Source organism: Leuciscus leuciscus, assembly GCF_965113295.1.
Source record: "Leuciscus leuciscus genome assembly, chromosome: 24".
NCBI lineage: Eukaryota > Metazoa > Chordata > Actinopteri > Cypriniformes > Leuciscidae > Leuciscus > Leuciscus leuciscus.
Window position 1 is genome coordinate 3,156,215 of NC_138723.1, and position 22,696 is coordinate 3,178,910.

The 22,696-nt window shown below is 39.3% G+C and overlaps 1 protein-coding gene and 1 long non-coding RNA gene across 4 annotated transcripts in view; one reads left to right on the forward strand and one right to left on the reverse strand.

Moving 5' to 3' along the window:
* The window catches only part of apbb1 (amyloid beta (A4) precursor protein-binding, family B, member 1 (Fe65)), a 128,403-nt gene that overhangs the window by 97,770 nt on the left and 7,937 nt on the right, over positions 1 to 22,696 (reverse strand). The window contains exons 2-7 of one of the 3 annotated variants that reach the window (XM_082157389.1): positions 10,983 to 11,859; positions 938 to 1,128; positions 789 to 845; positions 630 to 706; positions 233 to 293; positions 4 to 150 (exon numbers count right to left, since the gene is read on the reverse strand). In XM_082157389.1, the coding sequence (XP_082013515.1) occupies positions 4 to 150; positions 233 to 293; positions 630 to 706; positions 789 to 845; positions 938 to 1,128; positions 10,983 to 11,850 (1,401 nt within the window). In that variant the 5' untranslated portion in view covers positions 11,851 to 11,859. The remainder of the gene's footprint in view (positions 1 to 3; positions 151 to 232; positions 294 to 629; positions 707 to 788; positions 846 to 937; positions 1,129 to 10,982; positions 11,860 to 22,696) is intronic. The other 2 variants (XM_082157391.1, XM_082157390.1) reach the window with 2 other exon arrangements.
* On the forward strand, positions 3,775 to 6,362 carry LOC309488965. The gene is made up of 2 exons (XR_014202311.1): positions 3,775 to 3,874; positions 5,127 to 6,362. It is a non-coding gene; the product is annotated as an uncharacterized lncRNA (long non-coding RNA).

Below are 22,696 nucleotides of genomic sequence, written 5' to 3' on the forward strand. Positions count from 1 at the left end.
CACCTCGCCCCAGATGCCAGCCGTGTCGTCGAGATTGTGTTTCTGGTAGGACAGCTGTCGGATGCAGTTATTAACGGCAACACTACTCCTGCCAGGAGCCATTTCCTCCTCTGATATCTCCACCCAGCCCAGAGATCGCACCGCAAAACACTGCAAACACACACACACACACAAGCATGAAGAACACCAACATCTAGATGATGTGTATGTGGTCAGTCATCAGTGTGTTTACCTTCGCCCCCTCGGTACTGCTGACATAAGACTGTTCCTCTTCCTCCTCAGACTGAGAAAAACTGCACACAACAAGATGATGACACACAGAGATGGGTCAATACTCCAGTAGCTCAAACACTAGAGCCCAATCCTGCTGAGTTCAGGACCAGCCCTGCTCCTGCAAACTTCTCTGTATATCAAGTGTTCCTGAAGATATGAATCTGCTGGTTCAGCTGCGTTTGATCAGGGGTTGAAGCTGAACTTTCTCCAGGAACAGGATTGGGCACCCCTTCAGTAGTCTTAACGTGAGTGGCTTTAGATAAGCGTCTAAGAAATGCATAAACGCAACGCCATATAAATGTTTTTGTGCTGTGATACTGTGTCATGCTCAGTGTGATGTTTGATTGATCTTGTACCTGAGATTGATGGAGGCGTAGCGTAGAGTCGCTCCCTCAAACTCCTTCAGACTTTCATCAGAAGCTATATCCTCCTTCTGAGCGATAAAAACAGCATTATATGGACTTAAAAAAACTGAATAAGGTGTTTGTACGTCTGTAACACCATTATGAACCTACCTGCCAGAGTTCTTCAACACTGAATGTGTTTGGTTGTGAAACACCGTTCCATGTAATCTAATTACAAATGTGTTCATGTTTAAAGACATAAGCATTCACATGGGTTACAACAGTCCTCATACTGATGTGATATTAATAACTGTGTGCACCTGTGGCCCGTCAGCGGGTGTGAGCGCAGGCGAGGCGCTGGCGGGTCTCTCCTCCAGGGGCCCGGGCGGCTCCCACTGTGTGGTGCCTGTGGGAATGTGCCAGTAGTAGGTGCCTGAGGTGTCCTGCACTCGCATCCAGCCAGCGGGCAGGTCCGTGTCCGTCTCAAACGCACTGCCATCCCAATAGGACTCTACAACAAAGAAACGTTTCTTACACCTGGTATTAACATTTCAAGTGATCTGATCAAAAGTTGTCAGGTGAGGCGGATGGCCGTTTACACCTGGCAGTAAAATGCCTTGCAAATATGGATTTCAATGGTTCTCAATAGCTTACAAACCAAAAACAGTATGGTCGTTATGGACTAAACAGTTCATTAGAAGTATCTTTTCCTATACAGAGGCACAGCTGTTACACAACATGAGCCTGCTGTAGTAGATATGATGTTTTGAGCAGAATGCTCATTGTTATTTTAGTCCATTGTTATCCTATAATCCGTGAAATCTTGAGTATTTAATATGTTCGCCAAGATATTATTGGTTATCAGGTAAAAGGGGAAAACACTGAATGAAACTTAACCCCCTGAGGTCGGTTGTCGCGCCGGCACTATCAGGTAAAAGGGGAAAACACTGAATGAAACTTAACCCCCTGAGGTCGGTTCTCGCGCCGGCACGATAGGCTCGTTTTTTTCCTTATCAGTTTTTCAGAGACGAAAAATACTCTGTTGATTTTGATCTTACATACTTGTGTTTTACATCACTCAATCCTGTTAAGTGTGTATTATTTTTGTGTATACTCACAATAAAAACAAAGTGTTGTGCTTTTCGCCAAACAAAGAAAAATAAACATGATGCGAGTTCTGCTTTCTCTCTGTCAGTGTAGTCCATTCTGAAACGCGTCCGAAAATGAACTGTAACTCAGCGAATACTCAGTCAAACAGGCATACAGACACACAGGCATGATGCTTGACTTCTCTTCTTTTAAATGAAGTAATTTTTATAAAAAAACAAATATTCACAGTTTATGTAATATGTATGAAAAGAGAGAGATGTCAGTCGTTCTCATCTCAGCTCATTAAATGTAATGTGACTCCGCCCACGGAGAGCGCGCGCTATTCAAACGCAAATGTGAGGCGATCCCATACAGACCTGTGAAACGCCCACATCAGCTGGATAACACACACAGCGAGTTCACTTTCAGACTCATGTACTTAACGACGCTGTGAGGAATAATACTATCTTGATAATAATCCTGGAAAATTTACCTCAGAAGTTCTGGAAGTTTCATTTCGAGGAGCAAATGGATCCGGCTGAGGAATAGGTCAGTTCTATTTGCTTTGTTCTAATCGCAAGTGTCTGTACACGCAAAAAGACTGTTTAAATATGAATCGCGTTTCTGTGTGTGAATGAATGAACGCACAGATGCGCGCTGTTGTGTAGCTACTACAGCTGGCAAAAATACCGTTTAAAAATGAATCGCGTTTTTGTGTGTGAATGAATGCACAGCTTTTACCAAACTCTACTGCTATACTGAGATGAGTAAAAATTACGGATAGATAGATAATTGATTTTGACGACTACAAAATCAGATAGATTATAAAGTTTTTACTGTAAAATACTGCCACATCAAATAAGCTTATAATGTTGCCAATTTCTGCTCATATGAATTGAATTACGTATGATAAAATGTATACTTTAGTTTTTACAAAGATTACACTGGAAATATTGTTACAATTTTAAATGTTGTTGTAATTGTATAACCTTTTTAATAAATAAATAAATAAATAAATATATATACACACACACACACACATACATATATATACAAGGATAGATGTAAACAAAATCTTAAAAGGTCAATATAAGCCTTCTCTTTAAATAATTTTATTATGCTTTATTAGTGACACATTTGGGTAGAGAATATATTCCAAATCTGAAAATACAGTATGAGAACAATTAACTGTACAATTACTAGAAATGTTTACCTTGGATATTATACAATTTGCAAGCACAATTTGTGAAAAAAACAACAACAACTGTGAACCAATTATATATATATATATATATATATATATACACACACACTCACCTAAAGGATTATTAGGAACACCTGATCAATTTCTCATTAATGCAATTATCTAATCAACCAATCACATGGCAGTTGCTTCAATGCATTAAGGGGTGTGGTCCTGGTAAAGACAATCTCCTGAACTCCAAACTGAATGTCAGAATGGGAAAAAAAGGTGATTTAAGCAATTTTGAGCGTGGCATGGTTGTTGGTGCCAGACGGGCCGGTCTAAGTATTTCACAATCTGCTCAGTTACTGGGATTTTCACGCACAACCATTTCTAGGGTTTACAAAGAATGGTGTGAAAAGGGAAAAACATCCAGTATGCGGCAGTCCTGTGGGCGAAAATTCCTTGTTGATGCTAGAGGTCAGAGGAGAATGGGCCGACTGATTCAAGCTGATAGAAGAGCAACTTTGACTGAAATAACCACTCGCTACAACCGAGGTATGCAGCAAAGCATTTGTGAAGCCACAACACACACAACCTTGAGGTGGATGGGCTACAACAGCAGAAGACCCCACCGGGTACCACTCATCTCCACTATAAATAGGAAAAAGAAGCTACAATTTGCACGAGCTCACCAAAATTGGACAGTTGAAGACTGGAAAAATGTTGCCTGGTCTGATGAGTCTCGATTTCTGTTGAGACATTCAGATGGTAGAGTCAGAATTTGGCGTAAACAGAATGAGAACATGGATCCATCATGCCTTGTTACCACTGTGCAGGCTGGTGGTGGTGGTGTAATGGTGTGGGGGATGTTTTCTTGGCACACTTTAGGCCCCTTAGTGCCAATTGGGCATCGTTTAAATGCCACGGCCTACCTGAGTATTGTTTCTGACCATGTCCATCCCTTTATGACCACCATGTAGGAGTGGGCGATATGGCAAAAATATCATATCACAATTTTTTTCAGGAAAATCACGATTCACGATTTTATCACGATTCTTTTTATGTTGGTTTAACTATTTTGTGACTTAGCATTACAGCCAATCTAATGTCCATATTTTAAAAACAAAGCCTTAGGTAACAAAATAAAAATATGGCAGACAGGGGCGAAGATAAAAATATTTGTCATTTTCTTTGTTATTAAATATTAAGATCACAGATACACATTACACATACACAACTTAATATACTAATTAAATAGGCTAAACAGTGCTTTACGTTTTCAGCTACAGTAGGTGTATTTAACAGTAGCATTGAAGAAAGTAATTAAATGAACAAATTTATGAAGATAAAACAAAACAGACTTCACTGTATAAATTATACATTGATACTTATTAAAGCTACTATTAAAGTTAAACTCGAATGAGTTTCTTTCTTCTGTTGAAAATAAAAGTTATTTGGAATGATGTGGGTAACCAAACAGTTGATGTACCCCAGTGACTACCATAGTATATTTTTCTCCTATGGAAGTCAATGGGGACCAGCTACTGTTTGGATAGCCACATTCTTCAAAATATTAATATTAGAAAATATTAGAAGGAAATTAATACAGGTTTGGAACAACATTAGAGTGCGTAAATGATGAGAATGATGAATTTTTGGGTGAATTATCCCTTTAAGGACAAGCGGCAGCGTGTTTACTATTACTACTGTCTCTTTAAGAGCTGCACGCGACGCGTCTAATATACACGCATTTGACAAGCAGATTTCCTCTCACGTTTGCTTTCACTTTAGACATAACCGACTTTGTTTCTGTAAACCTTGTGTATATTTAACGGTATAAGCACAATAAGACTCGAAAGATAGTCCAGTATCCAGGCGCTGGTAGACAGGCTTTTAGTGCATGTGAGCTTCACATGTACGCGCTGAGAAACGCACACGTTAGAACAGAGCATCAGCACGCAAATTAAATGTTTAACCGACAAGGCATTAAAGCACATGAAAATTGTGAACTTTTGTGAATTGCAGTGTCCCGTTCCGCTGCGTTAACATTTTATGTGAATATACGTCGCGTTGTTCAGTATGTTGGGACAGAGGCGCCAGAACAGATATAATGAACAATTCTACAATATTTCTTCAAAAGCAGATCGTGGAGACATTTTAATCGTCCACGATCAAAAATCGTCATATCGCACACCCCTACCACCATGTACCCATCCTCTGATGGCTACTTCCAGCAGGATAATGCACCATGTCACAAAGCTTGAATCATTTCAAATTGGTTTCTTGAACATGACAATGAGTTCACTGTACTAAAATGGCCCACACAGTCACCAGATCTCAACCCAATAGAGCATCTTTGGGATGTGGTGGAACGGGAGCTTCGTGCCCTGGATGTGCATCCCACAAATCTCCATCAACTGCAAGATGCTATCCTATCAATATGGGCCAACATTTCTAAAGAATGCTTTCAGCACCTTGTAGAATCAATGCCACGTAGAATTAAGGCAGTTCTGAAGGCGAAAGGGTATTAGTATGGTGCATGGTGCATTAGCAAACACAGTATTAGTATGGTGTTCCTAATAATCCTTTAGGTGAGTGTGTATATATATATATATATATATACTGTCCTTGCATTCTTTCTCGTGGCTCAGTGACACCTGAATGAAAGGTTAATTAAGTATGCAGCCTCATTATGCGGGCCCATTGTCTCCTCAGGTGTGAATCACGCCCATCCGCATATTGCCTTTCCAAACAAAAAGTGTCTTACAAACTTTAAATCAATGTATTGTTTTATGTGAATGGTTAGGCAGGATGATTTTCACATCATTTTGAAGAAAAAACTCTAGGCGACAAAATGCATTATTCAGAAGTCTTGTGGACACATATTTAGTATGTGTTTTGTGGCCTTATTTCAGAAATTTTCATTTTTAGTTTTTTCAATAACCATGCATAAACATTATTTTCTCAAAAATACAAACATGTACATACATGTTGCTCACATATTATGGTAGCCCTGTTTGTGCTAAATAGAGTGTAATTATACCTTTGCCATTAATATGTTTATAAGCAGGCATGAAAACAGGTCAGGGGTAAAAAAGGTGAGAAGGATGCGGCAGCAAAAAATCCAATCCAATCAACTTATATATATATATATATAGAGAGAGAGAGTGCTTTTTAATGTTAAATTCATCAATCTGGTGAAAATTAAACAAAGAAAAATTATTTTAGTTACAGTCTGTCTACATTACTACTAGGCCTACATAATAATAGTTATAATATTAATCCCATGATAGTAATAGCCATTGTAAAACAAATGCACTGAAAAATAAAGGAAACTTTCATAATTAGTTTTGTACTAATTTCTATACTTGAAAGAGTATATTTCTATACTTCACATTAAAGGTGTGATTGGGCTAGCCCAGTGTCAATCAAGAAAAGAACCAAATGGGCCGCTGATCTACGTGTTTCATGGGGTGTCAGAAAAAAACTGACGCTGACTTTTTATTGACCAATGCATTACACACTAATTACGCACTAACCCAGCGCCGCCAATTAAGCAAAACAAAACGAATGGGCCGCCGATGTACGAGTTTTATGGGCCGTTAAGACAAAAAACGAAACAAAAAAGTATGAGATGTATCGGCCCAAAAAGCACGTCGGCCCACCGGGAATCTCCCGGTAGTCCCGATGGCATTAGCCTACATGCCTGGACGTCACACAAAACAAAATCCTACCTGTAGCCCTTCACTATCCACTTATTTAGCTGCTGTCGCATCAGTTGACATGCCATCTCCTTTCCCCTCTTTCTTTTTCTATTTTTAGCCCCCGACAGCTTTTTTGCGTTATCCATCTTTTTCGACGACAACTCACTAACTGTTACTTGTTCCTGCTCGCTCAGCGCTCACGGCGCCCGCGCCCGCTCGCGATATTATCCCGCCCTCTTCTATGTCAAAATTAAAAATAATGACATTGGCAACATCGCTGTCTGTATCTGACAGGACAGTTAACATTGTAAGCTAACTTACCTCAGGCTTGCTTTCCGACGTGCGGTTCTTTGTTCGGCAGTGTGTCATCAGACTCTCGGTGTTAAAGACTTTGAAAACAATTCTGCCCTACTCTGACTCGGATTGGCTGTCAGGTTTCGGCATTAGGAATGATGATTGTTTTTTTAAAGCTGCTAAGTTTATGGTAACTATAGAGATATAGCGGGTAAATGCTGGCCACGACCCCCCCTCCCATCCCATAAATATTTTCTCATCGGATCTGCACAAATCACGTAGGTGACCCATTTTGGTTTTAAAACGGCGAATTTCGCCGAAAGGTGAGGAGTTTTCATGCCTATATAAGGAACTGAAAAAAGCACAAATGTCAGGGCATGTCAGAACATCTCAAGGACCCCAAAAACACCTTAGACCCCAGAGGGTTAACTGATAGCAACAGTTCCTATAACAAACAGTTGAGTAGGGTTGGGTATCGTTTTTTTTTTGTTTTTTCGATACCAGTGCCGAATCGATACTTTTAAAATGGTACCGGTGCCTAAACCGATACTTTTTTAAAAAGAGCCTCAAAACGATGCTGAATGATATTAAAATTCCATTACTTTTTGTCGGCATGGTCTGGAGATGATCTGGTTCAATTTTCGTGAAAATCGGAGCAACGGCCTAGGAGGAGTTCGAAAAAGTAGCATTTTTGGAAAATTCAAAATGGCGGCCATAGGGTGCAATCGAATCGTCATGAGCTCAGGAATCAGAGGGAAAAAGAATTTTGTGGATTGGCCTTACGGTTCAAAAGTTATTAGCAAAATATGAGTGAAACTTTGGACAGGTGGTGGCGCTAGAGGGAATGACTTAGACACACCAAAATTGGTGTATTTAATGTTGGGACTGTCGTCTATCAGAATGTCAAACCATTATAACTTTCCCGCAATCGGTTCTATGGGCTGCCATAGACACCCAGTCGGAAGAAGGAAGAATAATAATAATAGGAACGGGAACAGATACAATAGGTGCCTACGCGCCTTCGGTGCTTGGCCCCTAATAGGAACGGGACAGATACAATAGGTGCCTACGCACCTTCGATGCTTGGCCCCTAACTAACAGATACAATAGGGGCTATCCCCTTCGGGGCTTGGCCCCTAATAACAGCAAAGTAGTCTGTACTCTTGGTATGCTACAAACCAGCTTTACATTTCTGCAATTCTTTTCACGTTTTTTGCCTTCTCTGGCAAAATACAACACCTCTCCTGACTTACTGCATGTCCTGCACAAGGTGAGCATTATTTTAGAACGCGTCACCTTAAAGGCCTTGACGCGAAACCCCTCATGTAAGAAGAACGCCGTCATGTTTACAACTGAGACAATGAGTTTACATCATTAGGGTCAGCTGAAGGCTAGATTTTCAAAAGTATGTGAAGTTCGCGGCTCTATTGTTGCAGTAAACTTGCACAACGTTCTTTAATGATTCATTTATTAGATGTACGCCGGTCTGTTATTGTAGGGACGTAGACTTCACATTTTCACACTAAACATGACGCGGACCAAAACGAACTGTGATTGGTTGCGTTACTTGTCAGTCAGTCTTTGGCTGATATTTTTATTCTTAAAACATGTAAGTAAATGTGGTTTGTCATTTAAGAAACCTTTATAATGATCATGATTCATGTTAGTTGATCTATAAAGCACAATGGGTGCCATAGTACGCACCGGCACCACAGTTCAGAGAATTGTATCTGTCAGATTTACAACACGTCAATTCATCCACTTCTCCAGAAATACATGAAAGTAAGTGGCCAGTGAAGTGTGAGAAGAACAGAGTAAATTATATAGTTACCATAAACACGTCATCAATTTATGATTGAAAGGATTGTTATTGCCGCTTCCATAGCCATCAGTGTGTATTTTACAAACTATAAATGTTGTTTTGCTAATAATTATGTGTATTTGAATGTCTGAAACCTAAAATAAACCTTATGTGGTTGAAAACCCAGAATACTTGTGATAGGCTATATAACAGCGCTGAGGTAACGCGCAAACGCAGATTTGAATTTAGAAGCTGATGATCACTCGATCTGAACGTTCTAATCACACTGGTGTGAACGATCAATACGCTTCAAAGGGTTAACTAGCGATCACATGCGGTGATGATGCTTGCATTCGTTTCGGAGAACCAGGGGGCAAATATTTCAACCGACAGCTGAGGCATGTGGCACCGAAACCTGCATGGTGATTCGGTCCGGTTACATACCGGTTTCATATCGGTACCAGGTTTTGGTACCCAACCCTATAGTTGAGAGCTAGATATTCTTTATCGCCATCATTAAAATCACTGTAAGTCACGGGCAGCATAGCATAGCAACAACAGTGCAAACCTCAGCAGGATATGAGTGATCTGGATCAAAGTATCAATCTAATCCAAGACCGTTATCTGACCAACCAAACGCTTGATTCCCAAAAATCTGTTTGGTGTTTTAGTGAACAACACATAGTTTAAAGGGACACTTTACCTCTGGAAAGATGAATGTGTATTTAAAATAGGTCATTTATGTAGAAGAAATGTTAAATTATTTTTGAATTTGGAGCTTTCTAGACTAAGAAAAGCCTGAAAATTTATTTTGGGCTTATGTGGATGAAAGACAACAACTCCCAGAATGCACTTGCTTCGCTGCCCTAGGAGGCCACTCCCAAGCCACGCCTACCGGTAAGAGAGGGCAGTTGACAACAACAAAGCTAAGCTACTAGCGAGTCTCCGTGATGAGTTTGCCCTGGATTTCGAGATCGCCCAAAATGTCCGGGATTCGGCTTTTGCGTTCTACAGTCGTCATTCATCATGTTTACTGTGGTGAGCAGGACGAGACTAAGGGAGAACGGCGCGGGAGAACGGCACGAGGCCGGTGGCGTGATTACTGAGACGCACCGGTCTCGTATCTCTCACGGAGGAGCGGGAATTTTCTTAGCAATGTTAAAACGCACATCAACCGATCACTTGTTTAGCGTTCATGTAAACACTACATTCAGATTCACCAATCGAAATGAATTCAGCTAGATTGAAACAAAAGGTGTGCATGTAAACAATGAATGGCGACCGCAGAAAGCAAAAGCCGAATCCCGGACATTTTGGACTTTCTCGACGGCTGGACATGTCCGGGAAAAAGAGGATGGCATTGGAAATCAAACGCACTGGCACTGATCTGTGATAGGTCTGTTAGCGCATTAGGTCCAACCCCCTATGGGCGGGTTTGAAAGGGTGGAAACTAGTGCTTGTAGTCTCAACAGAAATCCCCCCCTTTAAACTTCCTCGGACAATGACGCAAAATGACGATTTTTGCGTCATTGTGGGAGGAAGTGTTAAAGGGGTACTCCACCGAAAAATGAAAATTCTGTCATTATATACTCACCCTCATGTTGTTTCAAACCTGTATGAATTTCTTTCTTTTGCTGAACAGAAAGGAAGATATCTAGAAGAATGTCAGTAACCAGACAGTTTTAGATACCATTGACTTCCATAGTATATATTTTTTCCTACTATGGAAGTCAATGGTATCTAAAACTGTCTGGTTACTCACATTCTTCTAGATTTCTTCCTTTCTGTTCAGCAGAAGAAAGAAATTCATACAGGTTTGAAACAACATGAGGGTGAGTATATAATGACAGAATTTTCATTTTTCGGTGGAGTATCCCTTTAAGAGGTAAATACGGATTTCTCCCGTCTCAGGGGAAAATGAGAGAGTGTTGCACGACCATTCCATAGTATGACTGGGTTTCTAACAATGCAAAGCTTAATGCAAATGGATGGAGTGTTCCTTTAAGCTGACTACACTTTATTTCTTCATTTTTATTTTCATTTTTAGTTAAAATACAAAACAAAATTTGATATATTATTTTGCTTCATCCAATAGCACAACCAGAGGAATTAAGGGTTGGGTCGATTTGAATGTGCGTAATACACAAATGCGAACAGTAGTTTGAAGCTTTCCAAATATGTCATTTTAAAGCCCCTCATTACTGGCAAATATTTTAAACCCAGTGTTATTGGGATGTGTCAGATAATGTGTCAGATTGTATTCACTACAAATGTTAAATGTCTGGAACTACCTCTGGATGTGGTTTGAGAGGATGTCTGATCAGCGGAGCTGGATCCCACTATGGTGTAGGGTGTTTCTCTGGGATCATCTGCTGGTGTGTGTGCTGTACCTGGCTCTCCGTCGGGGGTGCTGCTCGCAGTGCTGCCCTGGGACAGAGACATGCAGCTGGAGTCCTCGTCACTGGTCACGCCGGTCCGACCCAACAGCAGACCAGCGTTTCTGCCGCCACCCTCGCCGGCTCTCTTCTGCAGCTCAGGGTCTGTGTTCACGCATACACCGGGATTCAAGCTTTCCTCTTCCTCTCTTTCAGCTTCCTTGTCTCTCGTCTGCTGTTGGTTTTCCTGATTGTTTTCCATCATAGCGGCAGAAGAGTAAATGAGAAGAGGTTCATCAGCTGCCCAGTCTTGCAGGTCAGAGCACAGCGCTTTCAGGGTCTTGTTCTTCTCTTCATTTCGCCGCTGTGAGTTCTGGTTTGGGTTTCTATCTGTAGATTCGTTCTTGTTTTCAACCAGGTTGAGATTCTGGTCTTGCTGCTGCTGCTCTGCTAACTTGCATATTTGGTTCTGATCTTCCTTCATCCACTTGGTGTTGCTCTCAGAGACTGGAAGACTATGTTCATTTTCCTGATTTCTGCTCCATTCATCTTCCTGGTGCTGGAGGGACGCATCATCGTTCTCTAGTCCTCCCATAATGCCTTTGAGGAGCTGGATGGAGGTTGTGCTGGTGTAGTTATGTCGACTCTTTGGAGAGAAAGAGGTTGAACCTGGAGTATCTTTCAGGCCCAACTTTCTTTCATAAGATAAGCAGAGGTCAAGGGTCAGTGAAGGTGGGATGTACGTGTTTTCATTGAGCAGGTCAGAGGGGTTCTTCACAGACATGACACAGAGCTGAAACAACAACACACAAACACCTTTACTGTAACGCCATCAAAGACATGAACATTTCACACACAAACTCACTGTGAAAAACATGCTAAATCCTGGGCACTAAAATTGGAGTTAATCATTTTACATTTCAATTTTACTATTTACAATTTTTTATCTGTCTCAGCACTGACAAAAAACCTTTTTGTTGGATTGGGTATCGCTCAGATGGAATCAATCCAAATCCGATACTGTGTGTTAACAATGTTTGTTACTAAAAGGACAAAAAGCTTTTATAAAAGCACAATAAAAGACAGTGTAGGGCTGTGCGATTACATTTTATTTTTATTGATTTTTTACTTCCAACGATTAAGAAAACAAGATAATCGAGGTAAACGATTATTTTGCCACATGTGCGCACTTTAACGGTAAAACACGCAAAAATAAAAAAATGCAGAGATTGGCGAGCGCTCACGTAAACACAGCCGTTTATGCCTTAAGTGAATGTAAATATCCATTTTATTTAAATTTTTGTTTCCAAAAATCAATGGGAAAAAAATCAAATGTTACAGGCGTGACATCTCTCCTGAATTTATCCGATTTCCATATACTGTCTAGTTTCTTTGTTTCTTGAAAGACATAAAAGGTGTAAATAAAATAATTACAATTATTATATATATTATATTAATATTATATAGAATCTATATAAAATAATATAGACAATGAACATTATTTGACATTTAGAAATAGTTTTGGCGATTTGTCCTACTGTGCCTATTGATTTCTGACGCGCACAGATAAATGACTTTTATTTTCAATAATAAACAAATTGAAAAATCTTGGGTTATTTTTTCTACCCAAATCCTGGGTTGAGCTTTTGGGTAGGTTTTTTTGGGTTATTTTGTCAGTGTTTGGGTGGTTTTTGTGTAACCCAGATCCTGGATCAGACGTAACAACCCAGTGGGCGAGTTATTTATCGCAGGCTTTTTGTGCCCTCTTCAGAAGAGAGCAGTGCAGCTCCGTCAAATTGTTGCATGTCTTTGGTAAAATACAGGTTTGTGTACATTTTATTTGATCTATAAAAGTTATATATTGTTCTGCATATTGTTTAATTTTATGCAAAGCAACATACAGGGGCGCGATGTGAGTCACCTTCATTAGCGTCGGTCTTTTCGCATGATGGAAATCCCTGATGCCTTGCATAACAATTGTGACCCTGGATCACAAAACCAGTCACAAGTCGCACAGGTATATTTGTGGCAGTAGCCAACAATACACTGTATGCAAAATGATCGATTTTTCTTTTGCCAAAATTAGGGATGTCCCGATCCGATCCACGGCATCGGTATCGTGCCGATACTGGCCCAAAACGCTAGATCGGATATCGGAGGGGAGAAAAAAATGATCCGATACGATACCTATTAGGGGTGGAACAGTACATGTATTCGTACTGAACGTATGTTCGGTGCATGGATTTACACAGAGAATACACGGTATAAAAATAACTAAAACTCGCGTGCACATTATTTAATGTAATACGGAACTAACGATGCTGTTAGATACGAGCATAGATATGCAGGATCTTTAGGGACGGACACCTAATCTGTAGCCCCGCCTTAGCTCTGAACGCGCGTCTATATCGCTTCAAATGCTTATGCTCGCTTTATCATTATACGCGCGGCGCGTCCTATTCGCTTTACCGTACATTAGGGGTACGCGCGAATGGATTCAAACTGTTCAATCGTCGAACTAGACGCGAATTTGACGCTCTATTCGCGTTTGGTGTGAATGCAGCAAAATGAACGATGTCAAGATTGCAATGCTTGAATGTGTGTGTGTGTGTGTGTGTGTGTGTGTGTGTATATGTGTGTGTGTGTGTGTGTGTGTGTGTGTGTGTGTGTGTGTGTGTGTGTGTGTGTGTGTGTGTGTGTGTGTGTGTGTGTGTGTGTGTGTGTGTGTGTGTCAGAGAGAGAGAGGCACGGGCGCGATCGAAAAACATACTCCGTCATTTTCATACAGGACATCATTAAAACTGCAAAAAGTGTTTAGCCTACTTATATTTGTGTAAAACACAACATTGTGCTTTTGTCAAACTGTAAACTCTTGTCAAACTGTAACTGTCACCCAACCAAAATCACACACACACACACACACACACACACGCTGTTTAAAAGCAAAAATGATCTAATCTTTTGGACATTCATCATATTGCATTGGTTTTCATTTATTGTCCTAAAACAGACTAATCTGTTAATTTTTTAATTTACACATTCTACATTGATTAAAAAAGAAAATCAAATGTGTTTTTAAAAGTAGTATTATTTTATACAGAAATAAATTATTTATAATTCAGATGAGAATAAAGTTAAAGTTAATTAAAATTTTAAGGAAACAAATAAATTGATCTGAAATATGGCAAATTAATTTTAAATTCATTCAGGTTACCAAACATATCTCAAGGTCTTTTGAATAAAGTGTGGCAGTCTTTCATTATCAGCTGCTGTTGTGGACTATATACTGGAGAAGTATTTGTTCTTCATTTGAGTGAGATGTTTTTATGTGGCTAATTGAGCAAAGTGCTTCCATATATTTTATTATTAGTAGTATTAGTTCAAGAATAAAATAAAAATATCGGATTGATATCGGTATCGGCAAATAGCCAAAGCTGCGACATCGGTATCGTATCGGAAGTGAAAAAGTGGTATCGGGACATCCCTAGCCAAAATGCCCCAAAATCATTAGGATTAGGGATGGGCATGATTAATCGACGATCGATAATTGATCGCTAAGAATTTCGTTGATCACGTTTATTTGTTATCGATTAAACTAATGCAGGTTGCGTTGCGTTGCGTGTGAGTCTTGAAGCAATGGAATTAATTTTAGCGCGGAGGTACCTGTGCATCCCGGCAACGTCAGTCCCCTCATACCCCTTTTCCACCAAGGCAGAGCTGGTGCTGGTTCGGAGCCAGAGCCTAGTTTCAAATCGGTTCTTTGTTTTTCCACCGCCAAAGCACCAGCTCCGAACCAGAAAAACTGGTTCTTAAGTAGCACCAAATCATTGCAGGGTCTAGAACGGAGCCAAGAAAGAACCGCTTGCGTCAGAGGCTGGGGGCGGGGTTACCGTGGCCAACAAGACTGAAGAGAAACTTGTGACCGCCATTTTTAAATAGCAGCTAGTCGAGCTAATAGCAGCTCGATTATAATATCCGTCTATGTAAGTTACGGCGAGCTGCACGAACGCGTTGGATTCGCCGTGTTTGGATGCCGATTTATTTTCGCAAACCCATGAGCATCCATAGTAACGCAACGTCTATTATTGTTGATGCCTTGTTCGAGATGCATCGGAGCAGCGTGGACCGATCAGAGCTGCGGGAGTGTTTGGAGATCATACGACTCCTTGTGCTTTTTGATCGCTTTCGCAGTGCTTTGATTTCATGTGCTGATCGTTCTGCGAGAAGCCGATGCATCTCGAACAAGTCTGGTGTGTTTGTGTTTGGCGCTGCCGGACTAGCGTTGCTGGGCAACATGATACGTATGCAGTGACGTAAGATATAGCTCTGTTGTGGCTCTCTGGCCGGTGGAAACGCAAACCGGTTCTTAGTAAGCTCGTCAGTCGAACCAACTCCGAACTGGCAATAGCTCTAGCTCTGAACCAGCACCCGGTTCTTGTTGGTGGAAAAGGGGTATCAGAGCGGGTGTTTTCGGCTGTCACCAGGTTGCGGTCGCGTCTGATCCCAGATCATGTCAACATGCTTATCTTTCTCAACAGAAATCAGTAGACTGGTGCAGAAGTTCTATGGGAACTTCATGCGTTTTCTCAGATCGGATAGCTATCTGATTTATCAAAACGATTCCATTTACACCTGGTCACATAAATGTGTTTTTGCAAAACGGATATAAATCCGATCTTGAATTCCCGCGCTATATGCATATTTAAATTGTTGCACGTCATCGAAAGCAACTGATATGAGCTGCATTTTATTGATCATCAGCGAAAATTTCTAAATCAAAGACCGCAACAAGATATTGCGGCAACAGCCCTGGTAAGATCATTTCGGTTCTTTACTTTTAATGAAGATGATTGTGTGTTGATGAATGACTTTGATTTGCGATAGTTTGCACGTTGGCTTGATGAATAGATGCTCATCTGTGGTGATGCGTGTTGAAGTAGCGTCGTCATATCTGGATATAACATGACATATAGCCTATAACACGCTCTCACACGTTTATTTCTTATCATTTTTGGGATAAGTCAAATTTACATATGTGGTTTCAACAACCAGATGCATCTTGTCCAGTTTCGTCTGGAATGCGTCTCAGATCTCCTCCTGAAGTAGTTTGAGCGATTGGATTTAAATCCGTCTCGAATGCGTTTCGGAGGACATTTAGATTTGGTCTTTTCAAGACCGGATAGCTATCTGATCACAGAAAACGGATGAAGTGGCCATGGGTCTCTGTTTAAGAACGCCGGCTCGTCGCAGCTGCAGGTTCCAGTGGTTTAGAGCACCGCAGGAATCTTCAAGTCTACCGAACGTCCAGTTTCACTGCCACAAGTTGATCTTCTTGTAATAAAGATCTCATCGAGGACAAACAAACTGTATTTTTGTATTTTCATTGCATTTTTAATTTATAAAAAGTTAAAGAAATAATGAATTTCAATATAAAAATATTAATGATTAATCGATAGTCGATCGTTAATTCTCCCGACGATCGACTAAGAAAATTTAATCGAATGCCCATCCCTAATTAGGATATTAAGTAAAGATCATGTTCCATGAAGATTTTTTGGTAATGTCCTTCCGTAAATATATAAAACATGTATCATGTATTTGTGAGAGTGAATGCAGCACAATCACCAACATAAATATTAATGATTAATCGATAGTCGATCGTTAATTCTCCCGACGATCGACTAAGAAAATTTTATCGAATGCCCATCCCTAATTAGGATATTAAGTAAAGATCATGTTCCATGAAGATTTTTTGGTAATGTCCTTCCGTAAATATATAAAACATGTATCATGTATTTGTGAGAGTGAATGCAGCACAATCGCCAACATAAAATGAAAACTTTAAAAGGAGATTTTCTCAATGTTTAAATTTTTTTGCACACTCAGACTCCAGATGTTCAAGTAGTTGCATCTCGGCCAAATATTGTTCTATCCTAACAAACTGTACATTGGAAAGTTTATTTATTCAGCTTTCAGATGATGTATAAATCAAAAATGTAAAAAAAAATTGCCCCATGTGACTGGTTTTGTGGTCCAGGGTCACATTTGATGATTTTATTCAAAAAGAATATACAGTATTTATACATAGGATGTTAAAATATGTTCTCAGAACTGTACCAGGGTTGCACACTTTTTAAAGTCAAATTTAAGGCTTTTTAAGACCTGAAGAAATCTAAATTAATACCGTACATTAGGGGTGTGCAATGTTGACAAAAATCTATCTCTTAAGTTTTGTTGATAATAATTAGATATTTTACTGATGGTGTTTCTGTACTGGTGCCATGGCTGGTTTAGGCCTGTTGTTGACAGCTGACTCACGAATATATTCCTATTTTTCATATTCTACGCAGTGGTCAGTTCACAGCAGTGACAGAAATGAACATTTTTATGAAGGGGCAATATTTGCCACATTAAAGGAGAAGTTCACTTTTGAAAAAACTTTTGCTGATAATTTACTCACCCCCATGTCATCCAAGATGTCCATGTCTTTCTTTCTTCAGTCGAAAAGAAATTAAGGTTTTTGATGAAAACATTCCAGGATTTTTCCACATATTATGGATTCCATTGGGACCCAAACGGTTCAAGGTCCAAATGACAGTTTCATTGCCGCTTCAAAGGGCTTTAAACGATACCAGACGATGAATAAGGGTCTTATCTAGCGAAACGATCGGTCATTTCAAAAATAAATAAAAAAGTTTAAGTTTTATAAGCACAAATGTTCGCCTTGCTCTGTTCTGTGATGCGCGTTCGTGACGTCACGTAATACGCAATTACGTTGAAAAGGTCAAGTTTGATGTGTTTACAAATGTGCGGAAGGAGGACCATATAAACATTTTCAAATGTATTTGTGTCAGTTTATCGTTTAAAATGCCCATTTCGTGTGCGCATCCTGAGTGTTTTAATATTAAAAAGCCAAAAAGAACATTTTCTTCAATTTTTCAAGCGTGACCTTTTCAACGTAATTGCGTATTACTTGACGTCACGAACGCGCATCACAGAACAGAGCAAGGCGAACATTTGTGCTTATAAAACGTAAACTTTTTATTTTATTTTTGAAATGACCGATCGTTTCGCTAGATAAGACCCTTATTCATCGTCTGGTATCGTTTAAAGCCCTTTGAAGCTGCAATGAAACTGTCATTTGGACCTTGAACCGTTTGGGTCCCAATGGAATCCATAATATGTGAAAAAATCCTGGAATGTTTTCATCAAAAACCTTAATTTCTTTTCGACTGAAGAAAGAAAGACATGGACATCTTGGATGACATGGGGGTGAGTAAATAATCAGCAAAAGTTTTTTTAAAAGTGAACTTCTCCTTTAAATTGATTTCCAGGGTCATTTTTACCTATATATGGACAGTTTTTCTAAACTTATTAGGTATGCATCACCTTTTATGTCAAATAAACACAAACACCCCTACGTACATAAATAATATTTGGGCTACGAGTGAAAAGCAAGGCTGCGGTCTGAAGTTTGACATGGGCTCCGGCACGAGATCCAGCACCTTTACAGTGGAAACGGGACAACAGAGACTGGGCCATTACACTTGAATTAGGCTACTTATAAATGTTCATTATTACTTACAATATTTGATAAATGAGCTAAAATGTTGGCAAAATGTATTCAAAATAGGGATGTCAATTTTCACAAATTCCCATGATCGATCGTCCTTTAAATTAACGATCAATTAATCGATTAATCGTTAGCCTTAATACGGCGATATGCGTCTGCAGTGGCTATGGCCAACAGCATGACAGGGTCTGCAAATGCTGCTCAAAACGCTATGTTCCTCACCAAATCAATGAGAATGGTTTTAATATAAATAAAGGGCTTGTAGGATTGTAAAATGTTTCGATGTGATTGATAATTAAATTAATTATTTAATAATCAAATATAACTACTAATACAACGTGTCACCAACGCCGCCTCATATGCGCTTAGAATGTGTGACTGTTGTGGACGCGCTGAATGAATCTGCTACCGTTAAACTGGAGCACTTTGCTAGCACGTTATTTATCTAAAAGAAACGCATCCTATATGAGATTAATCAGATATATTCAAAATAAACATAATATTACAAATTATATCTGCACAAAATGACGCAAATTCATGCACAAGTGAACTTGAACTAAGTTATGTGCCATTCATTCAGAACTACTCATGTTGTGGACCAGGGTTTATACAGAGATTCTTAAATTGAATTTACTACCTTTTTACTACCTATTTTACTACCATCACAATATTTTTACTACCAACACGGCTTCAAACTTCAACTGTAGCAGTGTTAAGTGTTAAGTAAAGTGACAAGTAAAGACATGAAATATCTTTCCAAAATGAATTAATAACATATTTAATCACAATTTAATGAGGCAATTATAACTTAATTTCAACACTGGGAGGGAAAGATAGAGAACCAGAGAGAGCGAGAAAGAGAAAGTCAGGAGAGGTTCTGTAGGTGTATGTGAGTGTGCATGTGTGTTAGGGCAAGTGAGTGAGCTACATTCAAGTAAGAGGGAACTCTACCATAGGACTTGGATTAATCAAGATATCACAACAGGCCTTGGTCCATAGGATTTACTCAATATGTCAAAGAGTAACAATTACATAAAAATTAGAAGACAGACTGGACCTTTAGAATGAACAGCTACACAATGTGTAATAATAAAGTGCAATTGTACACTATAATAACAGTATTTCATTAATAAACAAATAACTTCAACACTAGACACAAGCCGAGCACTGTCCAACTCACAACTTTTTTTAGTGAGGGCCAAATACAGAAAAATAAACAAAGGGCCGGGCCACACACTAGAGGTGACATATTGACACAATACTGTATTTTTACAACCTGGCTATAAAACGCTATAAATCCATCCATATTTTTTCCCAAAACGCTATAAATCCATCCATATTTTTTTCCAAAACGCTATAAATCAATCCATATTTTTTTTCAAAACGCTATTAATCCATCCAGATTTTTTTCAAAACGCTATAAATCCATCCATATTTTTTTCCAAAATGCTATAAATCCATCCATATTTTTTTCCAAAACGCTATAAATCCATCCAGATTTTTTTCCAAAACGCTATTAATCCATCCAGATTTATTTTTTCAAAACGCTATAAATCCATCCATATTTTTTTCCAAAACGCTATAAATCCATCCAGATTTTTTTCCAAAACGCTATTAATCCATCCAGATTTATTTTTTCAAAACGCTATTAATCCATCCAGATTTTTTTCAAAACGCTATAAATCCATCCAGATTTTTTTCCAAAACGCTATAAATCCATCCAGATTTTTTTCCAAAACGCTATTAATCCATCCAGATTTTTTTTCAAAAGCTATAAATACATATTTTTTCCCCAAAAATTGTCTTGTTAAAAAGTATTTTGTCTTTTATTTCGTGTTTGCATTTGAGGAAAAAAACATGTTATGTAGCCTAACCGTTCGTTCTCCATTAAGGATGCTTTTAAAACTTAAAACTTAAGACATCAAACAGAAAACACAAAGCCTCTCTTTGAAACGAATTTCGTTTTGTATTAATTTTATCTTAATTTTAATCCATGTTTCATTATTTTGTATAATCACAACACGTTCAGACATGAACCGAAACTCAGCGTATAGGTAGCCTAGGCTACTCGCCTCACAGACCTAAACAAATTAGAAATATCCTATATCTATTATCTACAGAAAGCTTGAAATTTCTACTTTTAAACAGAACCATTCAAAACTAAATAAAAGTAGGCTATAGGCTAATCCGTAAGAAATGCATTTTTCTCCGGCGCGTTCACTACTGCGAAGATCGCGGGTCAGTGTCAACTTCATCTTTGCAGCTGACACAGAAACACTTGTTTATTAATAAACAATTAAAATGTCATAATATATTTTTTTACAGCGTTTAGGTGCCGTTTATATGAACGCGTCACCACTGCATGAGAGAGAGAGAGAGAGAGAGAGAGAGAGAGAGAGAGAGAGAGAGAGAGACACACACACACACACACACACACACACACAAGGTCTCTTCCTCTCTGCCGTGCGCTCGCTACGGTTTGCATGCGCGCTTTTGCTCGCTCGCTCGCTCTAGATTCGCAGGAGATTTTAACTAATTTCCAGGCATCATAACATTACAAAAGGCAATTGTAATATTTTTTTATTACTATTTTGGTATGATGAACATTCACCCGCCAGTGTGGCGGATAGCCTTTTGAGATTTACTCGCCAAACGGAAAATCTAACTGGAAAATTTACTACCTCGTCAGATGACGTTTACTACTTTTTACTACTTTTTACTGGCCTTAATTTGGCATAATTTAATTTACTACCTTTTACTACCTTTTACAACCCCGCGGAAACCCTGTGGACGCGCTCTTCCTGGAGCAACGCGACACGGCAACTAAACCCAAATAATTCACAATGCTTTATTACAATATTGTTCTCTTTATAATGTTATGTAATATTACAGTCCCAATAGTCATTATTAGTCGTGCACTGCCGTTTGAGCTGCGCGCGCTGAAGCTGACGCTTTACTACAGAGTTCATTCTTAACCAAATGCATCCAATATGAGATAAATCAGATATGGATAGGCATACACAAAATAAACAGTATTACAACTTACATTTGCACAAAACAAAAGGCTGCGAATGCACACGCAAACTTATAGTCATGATGAAGGTGTAAAATGGTCCCAAACATAACTCCGGGGCGCTCGCTTTACATGTTTCGCGGTTGAGCAGCGCGCACACGCATGAAGACCTGCTTAATCGATGATCGATAAGTAGTATCGATTAAATGTATTATCGACAATTAATCGATCGTCGATTAATCGTTGACATCCCTAATTCAAAAGTATATTAAATATTCTATACCGTAAAATATCAAGCAAATTATCAAACAAACCAGTGGTTGTGTGGAGTTTTAGTGTGGAGGTTTAGTTTAGAAGATTCAAGTGAATCCGTAAACATTATTTGCTTGTCTGAAGTTTAAAATCATTGGTTACCCGTAAGCCAATCACACAACGTTTGGTTATGGCGTGTGTTATGCGCAGGCTCAGCCGCATCTAACTTCCACTGTAAACACATGTATGATGCGAAAACAAAACCATCGAGCGAAATACCGGAGTGAACATGGCTGTGAACGACTTTTGCAGATTATGTGAAGTAAATCTACGCATCCACGGTACAATCAGCGTCTACGTCACGGCTCTCAGCCCGCCCTCTGTTCGTTGATTGGCCGGCTGTTTTCAGGCCGGAGGAAAACGGAAAGCTATGACGCTGTCTCAGACTGAGTACAGAAGCGAAATGAAATTGAGCGGAAGTACGAAGTCTGACGTAGTCAGGCTAATTTACCCAGCCCTTCGGTTCGAAAACAGCCCAGATTGGGTTGTTTTTAACCCAGTGTTTTTTAGAGTGTGCCGTTTACTTTCGTTTTATTTATTTTAAGACTTCTGTTTACCGTTCACTGGTTCCCCCTTCATCCCTACGTTTTGAACTTTGTTACATTTATATTTTAAAGCATTTTAAAAAGCACATTAAAATAAAATGGGCCTCTGAGTGAGTTGACGTAGTGTAACAGCGCAGCGCTTCTGGGTTGTACGTCAGAACGTAGGCTCACTATTGGCCGGCTGGTC